This window comes from Neopelma chrysocephalum, unplaced genomic scaffold (assembly GCF_003984885.1).
Source record: "Neopelma chrysocephalum unplaced genomic scaffold, ASM398488v2 Primary Assembly neopelma1_84, whole genome shotgun sequence".
Taxonomy (NCBI): domain Eukaryota; kingdom Metazoa; phylum Chordata; class Aves; order Passeriformes; family Pipridae; genus Neopelma; species Neopelma chrysocephalum.
This window is the reverse complement of record NW_020897746.1, coordinates 10,983,065-10,997,385: the sequence shown is the minus strand read 5'-3', so window position 1 is coordinate 10,997,385 and position 14,321 is coordinate 10,983,065. Positions and strand designations below refer to the sequence as shown.

General features: G+C 62.4%; 1 protein-coding gene across 1 annotated transcript in view; it reads left to right on the top strand.

Moving 5' to 3' along the window:
- Positions 1 to 6,419: 6,419 nt before the first annotated feature.
- SDK2 (sidekick cell adhesion molecule 2) overlaps positions 6,420 to 14,321 on the top strand; it is a 45,962-nt gene continuing 38,060 nt past the window's right edge. Inside the window, 1 exon segment of the mRNA XM_027691402.1 lies at positions 6,420 to 7,038. Within this exon segment, the coding sequence (XP_027547203.1) occupies positions 6,960 to 7,038 (79 nt within the window). The 5' untranslated portion in view covers positions 6,420 to 6,959.

Genomic DNA, 14,321 nt, shown 5'->3' with positions numbered 1-14,321 from the left:
GTTTTTCCCCTGTGGCAGCAAATCCTGGTTGCCCTGGGGCTGCTCCATGTCAGACCCCAGCCCGTGGCTGAGCTCCCAGCACAGCGTGTCCCGGTGCCAGGGGAAGGGCAGGCACACACAGCTCCCTGTTCCGACACGTTCCCACCCCTCGCACAAAAGCGCTGCTCCTGGAATAAAGGATTTCAGAACCCGCTGTGCCTGTGTGGATAGAAACTCATTTATTTAATAGGCAGCAGTTTGGCTTTGTCATGTTCATTTAGTTTTTAATGACGCACAGTTGTGCCAATATTGATTTTAGCTTATAGGGACTCAAAAAATTTACTATCTGGAATGATCTGAAATGTAGCTGTTCTATCCAGAGGGCAGGAAGACGGATCTCTCCCGGCCTCGCTCCCGGCCTGGCAGTGGCACAAACCAGTTGGGAAGGGCTCAGTGTCATCCCATCCCAGTCTCCATCTCACCCTTGGTGGGAGCTGGACCTCACTTGGGGAAACTGAGGCGTGGGGGGTGGTTCCCCAAGGTTTTCCCGTTGGGTCGGGCTGGGAATTGGACCAGGAATTGGGTCTCTCCACCTCTATTCCATGAGGATGTTTGTTGTGGGAAGGAATGTGCGGGTGGAGCAGTGCCACAGCACAGACCTGGCCCATCACCCCCCCACCCAACAGCCTCATCCTTCTGCAGGTGATGAGTCAGCAGCTCTCACGGGGTGACAAGTGACAGCAAATCCCATCGATGGCCCCTCGGAAGCAGAATTCCTGAGTGTGAACCAGCCAAAATTCATTTCCCAAGCACCTCTGTGCTCCCTGGGGTAACGTGGGTGATGTTTGGGGTGCAGTGACCCCCAGCAGCGTGGGGAGGGGGCTGGGCAGGAACCCTCCTGCCCATGTGCCCCCACAGCCCTGATCCCGACCCCATTATGGAATAATTCATTTTGAGGTTTGGCTGCTGCTAAAGGGATTGATTGAGGAGCTGGTAATTACATCACCCTAAAAGGCCCCTGGGGCTCTGTGGGAACACGAGTGGGGAAGGGAACAGCTGATTTCTAGGGTGGGACAGGCTTTGGGAGCCCCACAGAGCCACGTATCCCTGTCCCCTTTGCTGGCTCTGCCAGGCACAGGATCACCCGCCGCAGCCTGAGCTCGGTGTCATCCATTATGCAAGTCTGTAAATATATTATTTACTATTTCCCCTATTTTCACTCATTATTTATCACCTGCAGGCAGGGCTGGAGCCCCCAGGCAGGATCCTGTCCCACTGCTGGGATGCTGGAGGTGCCCTGGGATGCTGGAGGTGCCCACCCTGTGCCAGGGTAAGGAAATGCTGGACCTGCCCTTTTCCATGAGGGATAGGCCACGAGTAAATGCTGTTTGGGGGCTGGTAAGATGGGCTTTGGGCTCTGCTGCTTTTCTGATGCTTTTGTGGGGTTGGTTCTGCTGGTAGAAACCACAAATTATGGGGTGTGAGCAGTGCCCAGGGCTGCTGTGGGCACCCACATGTCTGTGTGTGCTTCAGGATGGTGATGGCAAAGTCAGAGATGCTGGGAGAGCATGAGCACGTGTGATATGTCCTCCTAAAAAGTGATCTGGTGTCCCCTTGAGTCCTTTTGGGTCTGGATTGTCCGAGAAACCGCCCCCTTTCTCTGAGCTTTGGATACTGGGGCTCAGGAATGTGGTTACTGCGGATGCTCTGGCTTAGGGGAGGAGGTTTGGGGGGGCTCTGTCAGCCCCAGCCTGGCCCTGGCTGGTGTGGGGGGTTCAGCAGTGAGCTGCTCTAACCCCCCCCCAGCTCTTGGAAGCGTGTGATTAAGTGAGAGTCTTGGATGCAGCCCCCAGCAAACCTGGCTTGTCCCCAGCTGCTGTTCCCGAGGAACGCTCGGAAGGTGGCCTTTAAATGTTAAGAAATCATGTTAAAATGAGCCGGAGCCTTAGTTTAAATTTTTAATCTCCTGATTTAAAAACTCAGCCTTGAGGTCTGGGCTCGTGGGTGGGGGCTGGTGCTGCTGAGTGGGTGTTTCTGTGCTGGTGGTCTTGGGGTGCAGGGCCAGGGCTGACGCCGGTGGTTGCACCTTTGCCCTCTCACTGCACAGAGGGCACAGCTTTTCCCAGATCCATCCTGGGGCTTCTCTTGGCCCTTTCCAGCCGGCAGGAAAAGGAAAACTCAGCTCTGCGGGGTGGTGGAGGAGTAGTTGGTGTGTCTGGGGGCTGTGGGGGTCCCAGACCCATGGTTCCAGTTTGTAGAAATGCTTCTGCCCCTCGGTACCTGTGACCTCAAAGATGCTCTGGAGGACAGCTCACGAGTGTGAGCCTCTAGCTGAGGAAGGCCTGTGGGTCTGGAGCAGCAGGAATGATGTTTCCCCCCGCTGTGGGGGGCTCACAGACCCTCTCACCTGGAGCAGCATGTGGGGATCCAGGTGGGAACCCCAACATCCTACTCTTTACGAGGGGGAGAGGCCCCCCAACGGTGTGAGCAGCTCTTGCCAGGCTGCCCTGAGCTCCTCCAGAGCTGCCTGAGCTGCAGGGAGGAGGACAAAAGCTTTGTATGGAGCAAAGGCTCCTGCTCTGCCAGCTCCCCCAGCAGAGGATGGCTGCTGGGACTGATGCCTCTTCACCTGCCCCTCCTGTGTGCAGGCAGAGGGGAAGGTGAGGAGCCTTGGGGTGCTCAGTTAGAGGGGCTTTAGAGCAGGAGAAGGAGCTTTAACGCCCAGAGGTGTGGGAGCACTGGGCAGAGCTGCCCCTGCACCCTCAGCTGTGCTGGGGGAGCTGTGCTGCCCCTGGGGGGGTGTTTGTGGTGCTGCTGCTGTGGTCAGTTGTGTGAGGGGGTCTGGGGAGGGTCAGCACTGCTCGGGACTGCCAGCCCTGTGCCTGGTGTTCATGGAAACTCAGACCCATCTGCTGGGTGCTGAGGTGGAGCAGAGTTGTGGCAGCCATGGGCAGGTCTCCCTGGGAAGTTTCTGGCCTTTTGTGGCTTGTTCCCAAAGCACAGTTCTCCGAGGAGAGAGTCAGATCCTGCTCAGAAATGGGACTCCTGTCCCCAGAGCTGGGGAGGTGACACTGCTCTGCTCTCTGCCAGCTCAGAGCCCCCAGCACTGAGCACAAGATTGCTGTGGGCTTGGAGGGAGATCTTAATTGGGCTGAGATGGCCCAAACAGATGATGCTGGGAGAGAGCTCTGGGCTGGGAAGAGGAGCAGCTCTGGCAGGAAGGAGAGGGCTCGCTCCTGGTGCTGTTCCTTTTCTCAGTATTTTTTAACTCATAAAATATTTAAGATGTTTCTGTTCCGAGTCTGTTTGGAGGCTCCTTGCTCAGCATTCAAGGGCAGTGTGGGGCCCTGTTTGATGCCCCTTCAAGGAGAGGCAGCTTCAGCCCTGCCAAAAACGTGGTGTCTGCCTGTGACCTTCCAGGGTCTGGTGTGCGTGATGGCTGTGACTGATCCCAAGCCACAGCTCTGGGGAAAAGGAACTTATCCTAAGCCCAGGTTTAAAGAGAGGAGTTAAATGATTGCAGAGGCTGCTGTAGCCTACAGCACTACCCTGGATCGACTCTTCTGGCAGAGCTGATGCTTCTGGAGAAACGAAAAAGCTGCTTTCAATCTTAATTACACAAAGAAGGTGTTGGGGAGCCTTGCTGCAGCCGGGGTTATCCTCACTGTCAGAAATGTGCACATTATTGCTGGTCTGGATCGTTCTGGCTTCTCCTCCTGCCTGTGGGAGTTTGTTACCCCATTGCCTGCGAGGCTGCCGAGCCTCCCGGATCCAATTTCTCTTCCCTGCGCCAGTGCTGACAGCCTGGGGTTAGATCTATCTGCTTTCCCCTTTGATAGTGAGGAAGGACTGAGCTCCTGGAGTCTCTCACTCGCAGGCAGCACTTCCAACCTCTCCTTGCACTTCCCAGCCCATTCCCGGAGCAGGGAGCACGGATGCTGCTCTCACGCTCAAGGAACAGGGATGCTGGGAGTCAGCGCCTCATCCCAGGAAGATGAGGGATGCTGAGGACGGCTGAACAAAGTTCTTGGCTGTTGTCCTGCAGACTTTGGATAATGCTGATGGTCCCCAAAGCGCCTGACAACCCGGCAAAGACTTTTTACATTTCAAACAAAGCCTTGATCTTTTTTTGGAACTTGCCTTGGTTTCAGACGAGAGTTTTTAATTCAAGCCCAGCGCCGTATTTTGGGTTTGACTTTGATGCGCCCTCTTCAAGCAGGAGGCAAAATAACAGCGTTCACATCCGCAAATAGCCCCGGGGCGGGTTCCTGCTGCCCGCGGGCGGTGGCTGCGCGGGGCCAACCCCCCGGCCCCGGGGGCTCCGGCCGCAGCCCGGGGATGTGCTGCTGCCGAGGGGGGCTGGAGGTCCCCCTGCGCCGGGGTCAGGGGTTGAGAGAGGAGCTCCAAACCCTGATGCACACTCAGAGCTGTGCGTCTTCATCCCTCCCGGAGGAGCCGTGCGATGTGGCTCGTGCTGATCCATCGGGATGTGCTGTCACGATTCCCAGTGTAATTACAAGTGGTGCTGCCTCGAATTGTGGCCCAGGTTGGGATTCTCAGTGACGCTGCTGGAGGATTGGGCCAAAACTCATGGGAGATGGAGAGATGCCCTGTGTGGGGCTGGGGTGGCTCAGCAGCACGAGGAGGACACAGACTTCCCACTCAGGCATCACCTGGAATGTCCTCAGGGTCACGGGGTGGGTGGCAATGTGGGGGTCACCAGAGCCCACTGCCCTCTCTGATCTCTGGGATGTGCCATCACCGCATGGAGCAGCTCTGGGCTCTTCCACCCTCTCCTGGAGACAGGTGTGGCGTTACCTGCTGGAACTTGCTCCCTCTTGGAGGGATTTGGGCAGAGGAGAGCTGGCAAGGAACAGGCAGGGCTGTGAGGGAGGATGTGCTCCGGGGGGAACATCGCTGTGAGAGCCAAACTCGGTCAGTCTGGGTGACCATGGGGAACCAGGTACCTGTGCAAGTGGGTAATAAACTGCTCACAGCCCCACAAGATTAATTGTAATAACCATAAATCAGTGCTGGCACCAGGGTCAGACCTGGATTTATGGCCCTGGAGACAGGAATTCCTGTTCTTTATGGAACAAAGCCCTGATCCTGCAGGGCTTTGGGAGTGTGCTGGGTGTTACTGTGGCTGCAGTGTGTGTGTAGGTGCCTGGGGAGCGGGTCCGAGCCCCCCGCGGGGACAGAGCTCAGCCCTGGCAGGGCAGCCTCTCCCCTGCTTGTTCCAGCCAGCACCGGGAAACACCTCCCCGAGGGGCGAGCCAGGATTGCTGCCTCCCACAGCACATCGATCCCGTCATCTCGGTTGAGAATGCCAGCCACGGAGCTGATTAATGCCGGGGTGGGCAAGTGCTGGGTTATTGTTCAGTCTCTCTTCAAGAGAGGTCGATGGGAAATTTGGCAGTAGCTCTCCGAGTACACACCGTGCACGCAGACATTGTCCCCCCAAGGACTGTGTGGGTTTTACACGTGAGTGTGCACAGTGTGGTGGAAATACGCACCGGTGCCCAGCACTGACACAGTTGTATCGATGCCTGTGGGAGAGTATTCCCTCCGTCTCTGCCCTGGTGTGACCCTGCAGTGCTGGGGCTGGGTCCAGGCTAATCTGCTCATGCTTTCGTTTCACTCTGATCCTTGCAGGTCCCTTGGCTCAGAGGTGCTGTGTGTGTGTGCTCAGGAGGCTGATCCAGCATTCAGGATGGATATTTCCTCCTGTGCAGATGGTGCAGGTCCTTGGGTGTTAATGCTCGGTAGCAGCCGTGACTGAGCTGCTCTCCCCCACCTAATGCAAGGCACGGTGACAGCAGAAAGCACAGACATCTTTGAAGGATGTGCGATCCTTTGGGGAAATTTGGGCTTGAGGAATTGTGAGATCAGGCCTGACGAGGTGGTGTGTTATTAGGGAGGTGCTGCTGGGTCATCTCAAGGGTTAGAGCTTTTTTTTTTTTTTTTGAGAACCCTAAAATGTTTGTCCCGTGTCAATGAGTTCTGCTTTAGAGCTACCTGGGGGACGTGCCGTGTCCCCCTTCCCGGGGACCGGGCGCTGATGCTCGGGAGCGCTGTCGGAGGGGCTGAGGCATCGCGGGGTGGGGATGGAGCTGCAGATGGGGATGGAGCTGTGGAGCGCTGCCGCTTCCACAGCGGGGGCACCGGGGGCGGGGAGGGGACCCGCCCGCTCCTCACGAACCGGGGGGCGGCCGGTGGGGACGCGCCCGCTCCCTCCGCGGCCGCTGGGTAGCGCTCGGGGCCGCGCCGTCTCCCCGCCTCCCCGGCTCGGGCTGCCCCCGGCTCCGCCGTTCCCCGCCGCCGCAGCTCACTCCGCCGCCGCGCAGGAGGAGCAGCAGCAGCAGCAGCAGCAGCAGCAGCAGCCGCGGCCGGAGCGCGCAGAGGGGTCGGCGCGGCGCCCCCAGCCCGCCCCCCGCGCAGCGCCCGCGGCTCCGAGCGGGACCCCCGCACCGCCGCACTTTCCTCCCTTCCCCGCCGGGGGGGAGGGAAAAAAACCCCCCACCCCGAGCCCCCGTCGCCCGCAGCCGCCGAGGAGGGGATGTCCCCAGGCAGGAGCTGAGCGCTGGGGAGGGGCCGCCCCCCGCCCCCAAACTTTTCGCTCGGCCCCGGAGCGGCGGGGACCCGGCCCCCATGGAGCCCGGGCGGGCAGGAGGGGCCGGGGGCGCGGCGCCCTGCGCTTCCCGTCCCCTTCCCTGACGCGGGGCGCAGCGCTCGGGGAGGGGCTCGGCCGCCGGCCCCGCGCCGGATTTTTGAGGGGGGGGGGTCCCCGGGGAAGCTGCCGATGGTGGGGAGCTGCCTGCCGACCCTCCCCAACCCCGCGAGGAGCCCTTCAGCCCCGCGCCTTCGCCTCGCCCTGAGCAGCGCTGCCGCGGGGGTCCCTGCGCTGGAGCCGCCCGGATTATAAAGTCGGGGAAGTTGTCCCCCCACATCCCTCCCCCCCAGCCCGTCTCGGCGGAGCCATGGCGCGGCTCCGGAGCTGGGGGCTGCTCTGCTTCGCCGTGCTCGCCCTGCCCGGGCCCCCGGGAGCCGGCGCCCAAGGTAAGGGCATGCGGGGGGATGGCGGGAGAGGGACCGCGGAGAGGTGGTGGTGGGGGGGGATCTCCGCGCTGCGCCCCTCAACCGAGCGATCTGCCACCCCCCGGGCTGGGAGAGCGGTGTGCCAGCCCGGGGGTGGGAGCGAGGCGGCCCCGGAGCTCCGCCCGGGGAGGGCACAGCATCCGTGGTGTTCGCGAAGCCTCCCCGGAGCCGGGACCCGGGGCCCGCCGGTGCTGGGCGCAGCGCGTTGCCCGCGGGGGCTCGGGGGGGACAAGCAGCGCGGCTCTGCTGTGCCTTCCCCTGCCCCATAACTGCCCCCCAGGCTGGGGATGGGGGGAACGTGTTGCTCTGAGCTTGGGGTAGAGACTGAGCTGAACCGCCTTCGGGAGGCTGAGCATCCCCGGGGGTAGCGGCGCCCATTTCACCCCCTCCCCGGGGACCCCCGTTGTACCGCGGAACCTGGGGTGCAAGTTTGGGGGGCTCCCAGGGAGCGGTTCATACCGTAATGTTGGTCTCGTGGACCTCCAGCCGCTGGTCTGAGGGGGCAGGGGCCTGGGGCTGGGGCGGTTCACCCCTGTGCCCCTGTGGGTGCCCGGGGCTCCCTCTGCACCCCAACAGCCCTTGGGGGCCGCGGTGCTGCTGGGCAGCGTGAGCCCCTCTCAGCTCCTTGCCCTTGTGGCTTGGGCACGGCACAGGCTGGTTTTAGCTGTTCCACTGCCCCAGAGGGATATAAAATTAGTTTGTGGCCCTTTGGGGTGCAGCTGGGGTTCAGAGGTGTTGAGGGGCCCTGGAGTCTCCTCCTTGGCAGCGAGGGTCCCCACGGGGCCACAGAGGAGGCTCCCGGCTGGCAGAGCTGCAGCGTGGCCGCCTCTGTCCCTGTGCCTGGACTGAGCAGATCCAGACTGGAAACGGGGGGGGCACAGTGGGGTGCAGCACCGGGGGGTCCTCACCCACGACATTTCTTGCCCTTGTTTGCAGCAGCAAGTGGAGCCAGAAGTCCCCGTGCGCTCCCGTCCTCCCGCTCCCCCCGAGCCTCCCCCAGCACTGCTATAATTTCTCAGTAATTAAGTTCAGAACATAACATCTAAAGCGGCAGTATATTATCCGGGCAGGCCCTGTGTGGGGAGCTCTGAAGGTCTCTTTGATTGATTCACTCCCTTGCCGAGTTTCTCTTCTCCTGGCTGGCGTCTCCGGCTGGCGGGTCCCCTGTGATCCGTTTGTTCCCCCGCCTGCGGGACGGGCTCCTGGGGTGACCCAATCTCCTTCCATTTATCCGTGGGGCTCCGGGGTCTGGCCGTGGGGTGGAGGACGTGGGGCTGCCGGTGCTCCAGCCCCTCCGGAAGGGTGGGGAAGGGGCTTTGCTCCGCTCTCCTGGCGCAGGAGCCGAGCTTTGCGGCTCCGGCTCTCTGCGGCGCGTGTCACGTCCTCGCGGGTGCTGTGACATTGCTCAGTGCCTGGCCCCGGCGTGGCAGCGGCCACAGGCTGTGCTGGCTGTGCTGGAGGGATCATTCCCAAAGCCTGGCACGTGCCCGTCTCCCCCGCCGCGGGTGGCACTGGGGATGCACCCGGCAGGGTCACCTCCCAGCTGCGGTGCCCGTGGGGTGCTGGCACTCTCCGCTGCATCCCGTTGGGATGGACTGGGTGCTGGGCGGTGGAGCTGGGGAGGGGGCAGCGTGTGGGCAAGGGCGCCTGGCACTGGGCTCCGTCCTCTGGCTGGTTCCCACTGCGGTGGGGCAGGCAGGGCATCCCCGCAGGGCTGGCAGCGAGGGGCAGCAGCGCTTTGCGCCGGGTCTATTGATTCTGGCAGCCAAGGAAAATGGAATCAATAGGGAAGGGAAGGAGGAGATGACGGCGTGAGACCTCCCCGGCCAGGGCGCGGGGGCTGCCCGGGCGCGGGGTGAGGCTCTTTAACACCTGCGGTTGGTGAAACAAAGGCCCCTCGCTGCCTGCGAGAGAGGGGATGGAAGTTTAATTACAGCCCGTCTGCGCTGTGTAATTATTAATTACCCATGGCAAAAAATAACTTATTGATTAGAGGCCTGGCGCTAATTACCCGGAGCCCAATGCGGAGCCGGGGGAAGGCTCACAGGCAGCGCTGCCCAGGCAGGAGCTGTCGCAGTGCGACCTGTGCCGGGCCCAGGGGGCTGTGCCAGGGCTGGGGGGCACGGGCAGCCCGCCCTGCCAGCAAAGGGCCCTTCGGCTGATTAACAAGGCAATAAAGGGCTCCCCAAGAGCTGGGGGGAACTTGGGGGTCCCCAGCCCCCTCCTCCCCACTTTTTGCGGGCTTTGTGACCCCCCAGGGATGTGGTTTGCCCACACTCAGTGCTGGGGTGGCACAGCCCGGGACCCCCTGCGCTGGCACAGCACCTCTAATGGGATTGAGGAGGCTGTGACCAGTCCCAGGAGGGATTTGGGAGGCTTAAGGTTCCAGACGGGATTTGGGGCAGGGGCCTGCAGTGGGCAGCTTCCATCAAAGAGGCTTATTAGAGGTGGCAGTGGGGGAGTTCCAGCGTCTTCTGTGCCCCACGCACGGAGCTTGGGCACGTCTGCACACACGGAGCCCCTCGGGGCTGAGCAGGAGGAGGACGAGGACAAGCCCCTGTGGGATGTGCCAGGCTCGTGCCAGGAGTTGGATGATGGGAGCTGGTGGTTCCTCTGTGCTAGTGGCATCAGGGCAGGAGGGGATGGCAGAGTGTGAGGTGTCCTGCCCTGGCTCCCTTGTCTCTGCCAACGCTGGCACGTTTGCTGGTGGCTTCATGCAACACTCCAGCTCGGGAGGGAGAGTGGCTTTTAGGGGGAGAGGAAGGGAAGATTAAAATTTGATGCTGCTTGGGAAGCCATTAGTGCCTGGGCACAGCGATGATGAAATTTTGATGACCTGATAACCGTAAGGGAGGGGGGCTGGTCCAGTCTCATGCAGCCCATGTCACTGGTGCTGGTCCCCAAAGATTTGGGGTGCCAGTGGTCTGCCGAGGGGGAGGGCAGGCAGGATGAGAGCTGCCAGTGAGATGGAGGGTGTCTGGGGGCTTGGACCCACCTCTGTGGCCTGTGGGGCTGGAGCTGGTGGGCAGGGAGGGCTGGGGGTGGCTGTGCAGCTCCTGCCCCGGTGCCATCCGGGGACTGGGGTGAGTGACAACGTCGGGTGCTGCTCGTCCCTTAGTGACGGGGACTGGGCTGTGGTGGCATTTCTGCTCAGCAGGAGCGGGAGGAGAGCGGGAAGGAGGGAGCAGGCGGATGCTCGGCTGCTTGAGAACCTGGGAGAAGGCTGATAATTAAACCGGGAGGGGAGGGAGGCGGGCGGGCGGCGCGATGAGGGGTGACCCTGCCTCCGCCACTCTGCGAAGCGTGTCCTTGTCCCCGGCCTGTGCCCGTGGCTGGTTCCTGCCTGGGGACGAGCTCCAGCCGCACACACATTACTGTAGGCCCTACACAAACTGGTTGGGGGTGTGTTGGTGTTCGTAGCAGCAGCGCTGGCAATGCCTGGGGTGAATACAGCCCCGGGGGGCAGCGCTGTGCGGGGGCAGAGCCCTCTGGGTGCCGGGTGGGTGGGTGGGTGAGCGGCGGGTGCCCTCCCCTCTGAGCCCTCGTTACCGCCCCGAGCTCGTTAGCAAGTGGCGTGTGGCTGGGTGAAAAACGGCCAGGAATAAATATGCTGCTGTCAGTGGTGATGTGATTGTGCTAACGAAGGGCGAGCCGAGCCCCCGCGGTGCCCGGGGTTGTGCCAGGGCTGGTGGCTCTGGTGCTCCGCTGGTGCCTCAAAGCCTTGGCCTTCCGAGGTGCCCAGGGGGATCCAGCAGCCCTCTGGGGCTGGGATGGCCCGGGGTGGTGGGTGCTGAGGTAATGGGGTGTCCTGGGAGCTTCCCCTCCAGTGCAGGGGAGCGTTGCATGGAACTGCTGGGAGGGACACAGGGCCAGGGTCACCCAGAGCGGGTGATGATGCCAGGGACTGCCCTCATCCCTGTGGCTGCTACTCTTTTTTGAGGTTCCCACCCTCCAGAGCCGTCCATGGAGAGGGATCCAGACTCTGGGTCTGTTCCTGCCACTCTTTGCCCCACCAGCAGGCAGGAATGTGCTGGCAGCAGCTCCCTGCTGGCCCCGCTTGGCATCTCTCACACCCTGGGCATGCTGGAGATGCCACCAGGGTGGGCACTGCCCTCAGCACCTCTCTGTGGGGCTGGGGACCGGCTGTTGGGCTGTGTGTTCCCCCCACCCTGCTTCCAGGGATACTTTGGGGGTACATCCTGCACCTCTTCCCCACTGATGCTTCACCTTCGAGCCTCTCGTCCAAACCTGAGTCCCACCACCTGCCTATGCCCAGGGCAGGCAGTGGCCCCCTTGACGGCCTCCTCCCCTTGCCCCCAGCCCCAGGGGTGCAGGAATGCCTGCCTGGAAAGCCATGCCGGGCTCGGGTTGCCTGGGAACTGGGAAACCTGATCCCTGGGAACGGGGGCCGAGGGCAGGGGACATTCCTGGGCTGCAGCTGGTCCCCGACCCCCTTTGTCTTCCTGCTCTGATGGGGCCCCCAGGAATGGAGACTTGGGGGGCTCTCAGCCTCGAGCAGGACCATCCCTGGGGATACTGTGACTGGATGCTCTGGGGTGACACCTCCCTGTGTGGATCGTTTCACCACCGTGGGCTGGGGAAGGGGACCAAGGCCAGGTTGGACTGGGCTTGGAGCAACCTGGGCTAGTGGAAGGTGTCCCTGACTGTGGCGGGGGGATGGGACAAGATGAGCTTTAAGGTCCCTTCCAAACCAAACCAGGGATTCTGTGGAAAGCCCTGAGCACTGGGACCAGCTGCCACCGCGTGCCAGCAGCTGGGCATCCCGGCTGGCCGTGGGGATGGCACGGTGGCGATTTCAGGAATGCTGGGGTCCCCTGTGCTGGAGCCACCCACCCTCCCTCCCTGCCAGCCGTCATTGTCCCTGTCACCCACCTCGGTGTGTGGCAGCTCCAGGCCAGCTGTCCTGGGCATTCCGGGAGCTTCCCTCCGCCCCGGGCAGCTGAGGGGAAACTGAGGCACTGGGTGGTGGTGGGTGCAGAGGGAGAGGGACCACGGTGCCCGCTGGTGTCCTGGTGGCAGTGGGCACAGTGGGAAGGGGACCCTGGCATGGTGCCTGCTGGTGTCCCCCTTAGTGCCCACGTTGGTGGCTCTGTCAGCTCCCCTCCATCCCTCCCTGTCCCTGGGGAGGTGCCGAGGCCCCGGGTGTGGGGAGTTCTCGATGAGTTTGACCATTAGCGGAAGAAGCCGCCGAGCTAATTTTAGCCTTGGTGGTTAATTGCTTTCTGCACTGCTGGGTGAGCCACAACCTGCGAGTCCTCGGCTGTAACCTTGAGCCCTCCCGGCTCCCTGCACAGCCGTGCCGGGTCCCGCCAGGGCATGGGTGGGAGCGGGAGTGCTGCTCCCTGGAGGAGTTTCTCTGGGATGTTGGGATCTGTGTGTGTAGCCGGGAGGGGTTGGGGTGCCTGGCAAAGTCCTTTTACCCCGGCTTGCTGCACGGGTGCCCCTTGTGTGTCATGGAGAGTGATATGGGGGGACTCTGGCTGTCCCCCTGAGGCCAGCAGGTCACCCCGGCCATGGGGTTGCAGATCCCAGTGCTTGCAGTGGTGGGTCTCCTTCAGCAACGTGACAAAGGAAAATGCTGGGTTTGGACCCCCTTAAATGGGAATTGCGGGATCCAGAGGGCATTTCCCCGGGGCAGGAGTGGGGCTGGGTACCCACGTGTTCTCCATCCCCTGTCGGCAGGGCTGGGATGTGTTACCAGGATGGCTGGAGGAGCCTGTCCCTCTGTCCCCGTCCTGCTGGGCCACCACCCAAGCACATCCCGGTTCACTGCGTGAGGAATCAGAGCTGAATCTGGGGCACAAGTCGGGCATTACTGGGGTTTTATGGGGACGTTGCTGTTCCTTTTGGGAGCCTGTGTCCCTCAGCGGGGAGCAGTCGAGCGCTGGGCTCTGTGTGTGGCTGTTCCCATGGGTCTCTGCATGGTGGATGCTCAGTGCTTCTCCTCCTCTTCCTCCCTGCCTGGGCTTGGGAGCCAGAATGAGAGCCTGGGGGGGGCACGGAGGGGTCCTGCGTGGATCTGGCATTCCCTGAAGGGCTGGTTGGAGATGGAGCTGGGTGCGGACACGCTGCCGGCTCCCGGCCCAGCGTGGGGCCGGACTGGAGGGGGCTGGGACCGGCGGACACAAAAGCTCTGGTTTCAGCAACCCGCCTCCTGCATGCCTGAAAAACAGCTGATGGCCGTGAAGGGGGATGAAATGGGATTAGCTGCTGTTTCCAAAGGGAGCACGTCCTGCCGAGCCGGACAATGCGCCCGCTGTGCCCCCGCATCCCGCCACAGCCCTGCCCAGGGGGGCTCGGCGCTGGCTCCCCGGGCTTGGGGTGCTGCCTCCTGTGCTGGCTGTTCCCGGGGGGCTTTGGGGTCTGCCGAGCCCCCCGTGCTCCAACACTGGCTCTCGGAGGTCCTGGAGACCCTGGCGTGGGGTGGGGGCTTCTACCTGCCCTGCAGGAGCCCCGAGGGGTCGTGACTGGATTCCCCACCCTGCAGCAGCACCGAGCATCTCCCAGGGAACACCTTGGGGTGGCAGGAACTCGGGGCTGTCCCACCCCGGCGAGCAGTGACCCTGGGTGCCCAACCCGGAGCCCCGCAGCCAAAATGGAGCAGGGAAGCTCACGGCCCGAAGGGGTTTTGCAGGGTGGGCACATCTGCCTTGGCACCCCCCCCTCAGTGCCGGGGACAGGGCACAACGGGGACCCGCGGCGTGTCCCGGGGTGGGAGCCACACGTGGCCCCAGCTGCGGCGCTGCCGTGCTCGGTGGAGTGAGCTGATGTTTATTTTGATAATGAGTTCTCAATGCGTTCACGAACTAATAAAATCAACTCATTAGGGTGGGATGCTCAATTCCGAGCTCCGCCGTTGGGAGAGACCTCCCCGCCGGCTGAGCACCGGGAAGGGCTCAGCACCCGGCTCCTGCCTGCGTGTGAGGGGAGGGAGGTGATGGGTGCCTTCATCACCTTGTTTTCTCTGCTTTCCTCACTTGTAGGGTGGGAAGAGAGGCCGGGGGGGTGCAGCGGGGCTGTGCAGTGGAGGGTGGAAGCAAGGCACGTGCTGGGAGCAGGGCAGGGAGCTGCCACAGCCCTTCACCCGGGGGCGCTGGGGGAGTCTCTGCTCGCTTGGCTTCTCCCCATAAGCTCCACGTCAGGCTGGAATCGCTGGCGCGGCGTCGGCTGGAAAAGCCCCTCTGGCTGGGAGAGCCACAAGTGTGTGAATTAATGCAATGACC